The sequence below is a fragment of the Terrapene carolina genome, unplaced genomic scaffold (assembly GCF_002925995.2).
Source record: "Terrapene carolina triunguis isolate 2854851 unplaced genomic scaffold, T_m_triunguis-2.0 Scaffold84, whole genome shotgun sequence".
NCBI lineage: Eukaryota > Metazoa > Chordata > Testudines > Emydidae > Terrapene > Terrapene triunguis.
The window spans coordinates 35,084,611-35,095,194 of record NW_020664435.1 but is presented as its reverse complement, the minus strand read 5'-3'; the positions used below and the strand labels follow the sequence as shown (position 1 = coordinate 35,095,194).

The window sequence follows — 10,584 nt, the reverse complement described above, 5'->3', positions numbered from 1 at the left end:
CCCATCACCAACAAAGTCTACCTGTAAAAGTTATAACAACATAACAAAAAGATAGTGTACAACCAAGTTCCTGTCCTTGCACACTGGGCAGGTGGCTGAGGCAGGTTTTATTTTGTACTCCCAGCCAAAAGTTATTGGAGACTCTCTCTTTGTTGGTGATTATGTCCCTCCTTTACATGTGCCTTTACTACCATCTGTTAGTATTTAAAATAGTTTAAATATGAGTCATCACAGAGCTGGCAAATAGTTGCCTGAGGGTGTCATCTGCAAAAAGGCCACATTCCTGGCAAAGGTCATTGAACACTGGGTTATATTAATTGCCCAACAAAAACAATCTGGGTAAGGACCCTTCTTAAACTTGTTTGTAGATGCCCCCTGTTACTAGTGGATTCCCCAAATCTGTGGGTCTTGTGTGGGGCAGATGCCTTCTCTCCTTTATCCTTGATGGAAGAATACATAGGAAATTGAAGCTTGCTTACTTTCCACTCACCTACATAAGGGGGTATGGAAGCCTTAGCATTTGCAAAAAGCATCTCATGAAACAGTCCAGATTTTTTTATGACTTTATAATGGCATCTGAATTTCCTTAGTCCTAACTTGCCTCTTGAAAACTTTCTTATCATTGAGTAATCTGTATTACATTTCAGAGACTTAAAAGAAAATGAGTGGCTTACTCTTGTTTGTAATGGAGTGTAATGGGATAGAATATCTTTTATATGACATTTTTCCTTTAGAGAGGAGAAAAGATTTATCTTTGTAGTGAGACACTTTGTCCTAATTTTCCTTCTTAGCCCAGGCTGCTGTTATGAAACTGCTATGACCAGACGTTTCTACCACGGACGCACTGAGACTATGAGACCATGTACGGTGGAAGCAGTGGAGTGGTGCAAATCCATGCTGGATCCATCTTGCAGTGTAAGTATTGAAAATCTGCTTTAGTTGTAATGTATTTAAAAGACCTGCCATCCGATCTACTTTAGATAAGAGAATATGCCATTAATTGTGTCAGTAACTGGAGAAGAAGTCATCTTCAGCTAGTTAATTCAAGTGGGTATGTCACCACCAGGGCTGGCTCTCAGAATTTTGCTATCTTAGGTGAAGTGCAGTATATGACCCCACTCTCTTTTTTTATTTTAACTTTATTTTTGTTTTTAACTCTGCTTTATGTCGTACACTCCCCACACATGCCCCTCACCCCTCCCAATTAAGAGTGGTCAGTGCTGTGCCAATGGCAGACTCATCGCTATGAGGCATGGAATCTGGGAGGTGCACATGCTCATCTGTGTTTGTGAAATCTGCATGGGGAAGTTGCTGACAGTAAGACTGATTCCAAAGTCTAAGAGTCTTTCATCTCCTGAATACTTGAGCTGGGGAGCTGACCTCTCTTCTGTTTCCCCCACCTCCCCTCCCCTCCCCAAGTTTCAAAAGGTTTAGCTTACCAGCATAACCTGCTTCTCTCTCTCCCCGGGCACTGGCTGCTGCTGAAAGTTTCTTCCTCTGCTTCTCCCTCTGCACCTGTCTGGGAGCCTGAGGAGATGAAAGGAAAGGGAAAGGATCTTGCAAGATATGTTTACATATCTTCTTAGAGAAAATCCAAAGCTTCTCTTCATGTTCTTCATCTTGGATACTGGGCTTACACAGCACTGTGCCACCAAACCACATCTGTTTGATGCTTTGCTGTACTGTCCTTATTTCTTCTCTCCTCTTCACTTCATTGGCTTCTTATTCATTTGTGCTGCTGCTTTAAAACTCTGACGTTTAATACCATCACTCAAATCTGACTTCCCCTTGTTTTCTTATCTTCCTCCCTGCTTTTCCGTTTGCTGTCTTTATTTATCTTCTTACAGTCAGACTCACACAGTCAATTAATATTGAACTTTGCTGTTTCTAGCACTGATCCCTTGGGATCTCTCTTCCTCTCCATTTTTCTGATTCCCTTCATCATTTTAAATTTCATCCTAACTGCTCTCTCTTCCATTTCTGAATGCTGTTGCTTCTGATGAACTTCAAGCACATGCTTATCTGCTTTGCTGAATAGGATGCACTTGAATAGGTGCTTAAAAGTTAAGCATGTGCTTAAGAGCTTTGCAAAAACAGAGCCTTACTATCTCATCACTTCTTTTTCTTTCCTTAGAATCATAGAATCATAGAATATCAGGGTTGGAAGGGACCTCCAACCCCCTGCTTAAAGCAGGACTAATCCCCAACTAAATCATCCCAGCCAGGGCTTTGTCAAGCCTGACCTTAAAAACCTCTAAGGAAGGAGATTCCACCACCTCCCTAGGTAACCCATTCCAGTGCTTCACCATGCTCCTAGTGAGAAAGTTTTTCCTAATATCCAACCTAAACCTCCCCCACTGCAACTTGAGACCATTACTCCTTGTTCTTTCATCTGCTACCACTGAGAACAGTCTCAATCCATCCTCTTTGGAATCCCCTTTCAGGTAGTTGAAAGCAGCTATCAAATCCCCCCTCATTCTTCTTGTAAGCTTAATAGTTTGTTGTTGCTAAGAACCCATCAGTTATTGACCGTTTCAGTTTGTGTCCTTCTGTTACCATTATCCACCATTTTTGGTCAAAGGGGCTTCATAAATAAATAAATAAATGGAATGTAGTGTCAGAGCAGAGACAGATCTTGGGCTTAGTGTTTGGAGCAATTTGCTGACAACCATGCCATCTCTAACCTATATTTGTGCTTACATTGCCAGGAGAATAGACTAACTAGTAGGACTTATCTCTCTCTAAAATCTATGGTTAAACATAATCACAAAACTCTTATACTTTTAAAACCATGATGGTGGGCAACAACACTAATTGGCAAATAAACCTATAGCTAGCTAAAGGAAGGAGAGAGCATGATCAATGAAAAATTCCTTCCTGACCCTGAGAGAGACTGGCTGGCTTAACTCTACCCTTACACTTATTATCCAACCCATGAGAGAGTGCAATAGGAAAGAAAAAACGGGGATAAAAAATAACATGTACTTACCAACTGAATAACAGAAAGCTGCAGCAGCCATTTGCAAACTAACCCTGTCAGGACTACAGCTGTTTGCCTCTGCCAAATTTAAAGGGCCAGCTTCAGAGAATGCATGCTGGGGGAAAAGTTCTTACAAATGGGCAATTCTGCACTGGGGAGAGCAAGTAAAGACCAGAGAATTGAAGTTGGGGTACTTATCACTACAGTCAAACAGCATTTACAGTGTTTTTGCAATTGCTTACCCCATCGCATTGTGAAAAGCTTTCAGAAAGTCCTGGTATACTGACCCTAATTTTTCTCATCTGTCTAAACCAAAAGTTGTTAGAAAAGTAATTAGATTATTCTGAAGTTATTCTCCTCTCACAAATCCGTGCTATCTCACTTCTGAACTGTACTTTTCCAAATGCATTTTTGAAGTGTAATTTCCAGCTTTTCTTTATATAGTTGTTAAATGTACGGCTCAGTCATTTTCAGTCTCTTTCCTAGAACCCTCTCTTACATTTGAGCTATACATGAACTGTTTTCCAGTCACATGGCACCTGTCCTGTATGAAAAGACTTTTTAAAAATAACTGAACAGTTCCAGCTCCTTGACTTACCCCTAATTTCATATCATCCACAAAAGTAGCCCCCTCATTTTACATGATGGCTAAATAGCTGTTTCCATTGTTTAAATAAACTCAGTTTTTTCCAGTCTTTCCTCATTAATACTCACAAGTACATCAGTCAGCAGATTTAAAATAAGCAAAAGGAAGTACTTCTTCACACAATGCACAATCAACCTGTGAAACTAGATAAGTTCCTGGAGGATAGGTCCATCAATGGCTATTAGCCAGGATGGGCAGAGATGCAACCCAATGCTCTGAATATTCCTAGCCTCTGTTTGCAAGGAGCTGGAAGTGGACAACAGAGGATGGATCACTTGATTGCATGTTCTTTTTATTCCGTCTGAAGCACCTGGCATTGGCCACTGTTGGAAGACAGGATACTGGGCTAGATGGACCATTGGTCTGACCCAGTATGGCCATTCTTATGGATGCATTGCCAATATTCTACTGATGCAAATAAGTCATTATTTTTCAATAACCAAGTTATCCTTGCTTTGCTATCATGTTAATAGGCCCATTGTTCTCTTATTTTTCTGTCCTCTGATATAATTTGATAGCTAGAGATTTTAAAAAGTATACTATTTGTTCCTACTCCTCTCTGTTCTTCTTTCAGTACATTCCTTCTACTAGTGCTGTTGTCTTTTGCCCCCTGTATTTTATTATATTTCTGTATTTACTCATCGTTAACTACAACAGCTTAGGCCTGGATCCTGCAATCTGATCCTCCCTTGAAGTTAATAGAGCTTTGCCCAGGCAGATCGAGTTGGGACCTAGCAGTGAGCCAGTCTATCTGAGAATCTTTAATAACATAATAAAGCTAAGAGCTTCCCTAGTGTTCATCCATTTAAAAACTCAATCTGCTTCCCTTTTAATCTGTTGCACTCAGCTTTATGGCAGCTCTTTTCAGTGTTTCACTGACCTGGACAGCAGCACCTCTGGGCTAGATTCACAAGGGGGACTAGAGCACTGCAATGCTCCAAACTCCAAATTAGGCGCCCAGGCTCCCTCTACAGTGTATGGGGAGAGCTAGGTGCCTAAAAACATGATTCACAGATGCTAGCATGCTGAGCTGAGCACTGCATAAGCAAGTCAGTAGGAAATGCTGAGGAGGGCTGGGGCCTATACATCACTCCTCAAAGGGAGTTGGGTGCCAGTCTGTGCTTGGTATTCAGAGACATGAACCCTCTCCTGGAGTTAGGCACATAGGCTAGGTCAGCCCTTTCTGAAGAACAGAGGTGGTGCCCCTCTTCCCCCATGCCCAGTGGTTAAAGCATTCACCAGGATGTGGATTTGGATCGTGGGTTTGGATCCCTGCTGTGCCTGACTTGAACCCAGTTTTCCCATCTCCTAGGTGAGTGCTTTTAGCACTGGGCTATGGCTCTCTCCTGTTGAAGCTATTCCACTTTGTATGAAAGACCTAAATATTCAGTGGAGCAGGGACTGGAACGTGAAACCACCAGGCTGTAGAATCATTCTCTGTCTCTCAGGCCCAATGATAGTGGAACAGCTTCAACAGCGGTTTCCCATGTGCTGGATGAGTACTCTAACTATGGGGAGGCACCATCATTGTCATTTTGTGCGAGGACAGCTACAGTAGTTGTGCTATAAGGTGGTCTCTGAGCCCAGGCGATATAAGCAAGGGAATGCATAGTCAGGGCCATACAGAGGTTTTGGGGGCCCGAGGCAAAATCTGAAACTGAGACCTCCCCACCCTTCCAAAAAAAATTACCACTGCGAGTGGTGGTTGTGAGGGGTTTGGAGACCAAGCACTCCCCCACAGTGGCAACTTGGCTCCTATCCCACGGGGTTGGGCCCGGCACCTCTCTATGGGCACTGCAACCTGGCACATGGGGTCACAGCACTGCTCAGGTTTGGCCAGGCTGTCCCTCCGTCTAAGGACTTTACTGATGGAAATTTAGGTGCTTATAGGATTAGGCTGCAGCTGAACAGTGGTTTTGTGAATGCCAGTGGTAGCCATATATTGGACTTAGCTGCCTAACTGACACTTTGGTGCTTAAGCCCTCCTTGTGCATCTAGTTGCTACGTGTGTTTAATTTAAGAGCAATGAAGTGAGATGCTTTGCTATTTCCGTATGGCTTTCTCTCTTCACTTTTGTGATTTCCACATGCAGTTCCGTGTCTGTGAAATGCAGTCATGTGCGCTAGTGTCTGATGTATTTCTAAGTCGGTGTTAGTGTAGGAAAGCCATTGTATTCAATCTCTTTAGTTTAAAGTGACCATTTTCAATTCCTTCAGTTTCTGTCATTAGTGGGGGGAAAAAAGAGAAAGGGCTTAAGGTTTAGAAAACTGTTCTGCACAGAAGGTAATTGGCTAAGACTTAGGAAACAAATTATCAAGAGCTCCTGTGCAAAAAACAGGGTTCAGGAAAAAAAATAAATCACAGGAATTTGAAAAAACGAGAGAGACATAAGGCACAAATGTAGCTTTTCCATGCTCCTAAATTTTCGTCTCTTCTTAAGCTCTAAAGCTTGTGAAAGGAAGGAACTTGCTTATCTGTGTCTCTTGTAATATTCAACTGGGTTGGTTTTGTTTTTCTTATTTAACACAGTCTCATAAACGGCAGCAACAGATGCTAAAGGCATTTGCAAAGCACAACAAGATGATGAAAGAGTGCGAGAATGGAAAAGGTATTTTCTTTTTAACGACTAATTTTCTCTTGTGTCTGAAAAAGGAGATTTACTTTGTGCTAATATGATTTCTCCGGCTCCTTACTAGGTCAGTCTGAGTAATCTAAGACCACCCAGGGGAACAGAAATATTATGAATTTCTGCTGGGAGCCCCTGCCTTTTTATACCCCTTGGCATTTCCTTCTAGCTTATGTGTTGCCTCTCTTCTTCCTGCAGGGGGGAGGGTGCACGGGGGGAGAGGTGAGGGGGGAGGAGAGTGGGAGCGAGGGTCCTAACCATGGACGTTTAAGTAATTTCAGTCCCCTGGGGCTAGATCCACAAAGGGACTTAAGCATCTAACTGCCACGTAGGTGCCTAAGTCCAAGATTTAGATCCTCAAAACCCAGCTCAGCTGCTGCCTAACCCTGTAAGTGCCTAAGTTCTGCAGTAAACTCTTCTGGGTGCCTAAAAATCCACTGCTGGGCATGCACACACTGCCTAAATCTTGACGCCATCAGCCTGCTCAGCACCTAAACCCCAGCAGAATGCTCAAACTAGCTGTGCCCCCGGCCTAGCTCATGGCCTGATCTGGTTGGCATGCTCAGAGGCCACCTTAGAGCATGCCTATCATCTCAAGCCCCACACAAAATATAGAAGAGGAGGAGCTGATGGTGCTGGTCTGAGGCTAGGCACCTAACTTACTTTAAGGGGCAGGGCTTGGGCAACACCCCTCTCCTCAGCATTTCCTACTGGTTAGCTCAGGGGTCTGTGCCCTCGATCATTTGGGCCCATTCCCAGATGGTGCTGGTTGCCTCCTAGCGTGAAAGGGGAGATGTTTCTCACTGGAGTTGGAGGGGGCTAGTAATGAAGTAAACTCTTTGTATTTTTATCTCCATTGTAGGCTGAATGCAAAGGCCTCTTTGGACACCACATTTTGGAGATGGCTTCAGGGTGCTTCAGTCTGGATCCCTCTTTCTTTTTAGGACTCTCCCATGATCTGTTCTGGGTCCAGCATTTGAACTTCCCATTGTCCAGACCAGGAAGAACTAGATATTTCTCTGTTATGAGGTTTCTTGTTTGTTTGACAGGATTTGACCGTCATCTTCTGGGTCTCCTACTCGTAGCAAAAGAGGAAGGACTCCCTGTGCCAGAACTCTTCACAGACCCTGCATTCACTAGAAGGTAATTATTAGTCTTGTCCTATACGCAAGTCAAACCTCTGGGTGTTGATGGGTTTATCACATTTGCCTTCAGCTGGCCAATCTCTTGATCCCAATAATTTTGTATTTCTTAGCTCCACTTTTTAATACTAATTTAAATCAAACAATTTGCTTTTTTTTACTTCACAGTGGGGGAGGTGGAAATTTTGTGCTTTCCACTAGCCTGGTTGGCTACACTAAAATTGGTGGAGCTGCAGTCCCCATGATACATCATGGCTATGGCATTTTCTATAGAATCAGAGATGACAGGTAAGGGTATATTCTCACCTTCTTGGGCCTGGCATCACTCAGAAGAAAACTATAAAGCTGTTATCAGAACTTCTTCCCCGTTTTTACGTTGCCCGATTGTATCAATGTCACGAAGGTAAAGGAAGTTCACAGCTAATAGGAGGGAAAGAGAGAGAATATCCAGAATCTTAAAGCTAGTTGCAGTAAAGGAAGATATGGACAACACTTTCAAATGTAAGTGACTAAAGTTAGGTACCTAAATCCATCTCGGCATCTAAACTACAGTGGCCTGAGTTTCAGAATTGCTGAGCACCTACATGTCCTACTGAAGTCAATGGGAGCTCTGGATGTTTAGCTTCTTTGAAAATCAAGACAATGTTATTTAGGTGCCCAATTTAGACACCCATGTTTCAAAATTCAGCGAATAATTTTACAGTTTGTGTGGGGATGTGCTTAAAGTTCATGATCTAAAATAACTAGTTAACCTTTATACTGATAGAATTGTTGTGACCTGCACTGCCTGGAAATCATGCCCAGAGACCGATGCAGAAATGCTGTGTAAGAACTTGTTCCAGTCTCTTCAGGACATGATACAACTAATGGCCACAGCCCATCTGTAGAGTTGATAGTGACATTACTGTGCCTTCACATATTGTGCATTATTGTATCTGGCACTTGCTAAATGAAATGCTTGTCACGAAGAGCGTTAAACTCTATGTAAAACACTTAATGATACTTCAGCATAGACGTTAAGCAGAACTAATGCAAAACCTGTCCATTTTAAGAGATTTACTGCAGCAGCAATGCAAGTTTCTTTTAAGAATAATATATCCATTTGCACCAACAATGCAAACGATCAGCGTAGAACTATGCAATACTAAACTATGCCTCAACAATGCAAATGTATCAGACTATCGTGATTTTTGGAAAATGGAGAATTTGTGATGGCTTGTTTTTATAACCTTCCTAATGGTAGCTGATAGAGTATGTGATAATCCGGTGAAGTTTATTTCTATGGTGCACTTATTCTTTAGTTCAGAGTAACCATTCCAGTGCTAATACATTATGGTGCTTTTGCAATGGACATTGGTGACAGTTTTTATGATTTTTCATTTGTGAAAGAATCAAGGAGAAATATTAGAATAACAGACTCTTCAAGTTATATATGATTTTTATTATTAGCTGTCTTCCATTTTCACCATTGGGATGATTTCAAATCAAGAGCTTATTTGTGAATAGAGATTAGTTTCTCAGGTGAAGGCTGAGGTCACTATAGTTTGAAAAATACTTTTAAATTCAAGATGGTTCCTTTTCAAAATAAAGAGATGAAACTAGGATGGCTACTTGCAAGTTTCCAAAGGATGACATACTTGTGATGAAATAACTACAAATATCACTGCTGCTCCACAGAAATTAAGTGCAAATTTAAAACTGGCATTAAGTATAGTCTGATAAAACTCTCAGGATTTTAAGCTTTCTTTGGATTTTAAAGAAGACTTTTGTTTGATAAGCTTTGTAATTTCTTCTTAGAAATAAAACAATCCAAAAAGTTTGTTTCATGTTGGTTGATTGGTTTATATCTATACTGCTTGATGCATAGCAACCAAACTTTCCAAAAGGGGAGATTCTTGTGTACAGATGATGAAACTGACTTAACACAGATTCTAAAATCCCCATTGTTTGCCCTTTTGGAGGTATTGGGGCCCCTGGAGAAGTCAGGAATTATTATTGTTTGTATTACAGTAGAGCAACTAGAATTCTCACTGAGATCAAAACCTCATTGTGGTAGGTACCATGTTACAATGGTGCAGTTAGCATCACTTTAGTTAACATTGACACTTACTCTTTAATAGCCAACTTTCCTAAGTGCTCTAAAATAAACATAAGAAGAGACTATCCCTGCTCTGAGGAGTTAATCAAAACAGACAAAATGTTCGAGTAGAAAGAGAGGTGTATGACTTGCCAAAGTTTATACAGCAGATCAACAATCAGGCAGGAGCAGAACCCAAGTCCTTCTTACTTGCAGTTCAGTGCCCTATTCGTTAGACCACCGTGATATGTTCATACCCATGTGTTGTGTGCAAGCAGACACTACAATTGCTAGAATACTAGGTGTAACAGATTGAGTGTTTATCCTGGCCAAATTGTAAACTTCATGTTTTGTGAATCTATTTTGTGATTGTAACCTTTACTGCATTGTAACCTCCATATTGGGTTAAATCCAGGTGGTGTTGAAAACCAATCTAATCTTGACAAGATCAGGCTGTTGTAGACATTCTGTGCTCATGCTAGGTTATGGGACACCTCAAAAGAGTAAACAGTGTGAGCCATCAATGTTGAATGACTTTTCCTTTCTGGAAAAATGGGGTTTTACCAGCAAGGCCATTGACTATCTTCACACGTTGGGGGAGGAGTGGGGAATGAAGCTGGGAACTTCATCAGCCAAAACACATGGATAGAAATGGGATAGAGACTATTTTGAAAAGGTGGCTGCTTTGCTAACAGAGGACCATACCATTGGCACCTGTAAGCAGAACTTGCTGGAGAGAGTGACGGCAGGAGAGTATCTGCTTGAGGACACTGACCAGAACCAGGACTCCCAGACAGGGTGAGATTGGACCAGGGGGATTACATTCAGGACTGTTTGTTGATTTCCATAGATCTGTAATTTGCTTGTGCTTTAAGAATAAAGTGGTTGTGGTTAAGAATTCTTTTGCTAAGCCTGTGTTCATTGCTTTGCTGCCAGGTTGTCCCTGAAGGGCATAACTAGAAAACCAGAGCACTCAGAGAAGGCAACAGGGGGCTTGGGAGAGCTGGGGCATTGGTTCTGGGGTTTAGGTGGCCAGATTGCAGTCCCCCTGCCCAGGAAGAGTAACCTGTACAAGGTCTGTACCAGGCAATGTGTGCCTGAGCAATCCAGAGC

General features: G+C 42.0%; 1 protein-coding gene across 1 annotated transcript in view; it reads left to right on the top strand.

Annotated features, from left to right (window-relative positions):
- The window catches only part of CROT (carnitine O-octanoyltransferase), a 40,000-nt gene extending 29,631 nt beyond the window's left edge, over positions 1 to 10,369 (top strand). Inside the window, exons 12-16 of the mRNA XM_029911006.1 lie at positions 792 to 915; positions 6,156 to 6,234; positions 7,302 to 7,395; positions 7,563 to 7,682; positions 8,161 to 10,369. Of these exons, the coding sequence (XP_029766866.1) occupies positions 792 to 915; positions 6,156 to 6,234; positions 7,302 to 7,395; positions 7,563 to 7,682; positions 8,161 to 8,281 (538 nt within the window). The 3' untranslated portion in view covers positions 8,282 to 10,369. The remainder of the gene's footprint in view (positions 1 to 791; positions 916 to 6,155; positions 6,235 to 7,301; positions 7,396 to 7,562; positions 7,683 to 8,160) is intronic.
- Positions 10,370 to 10,584: the final 215 nt, after the last annotated feature.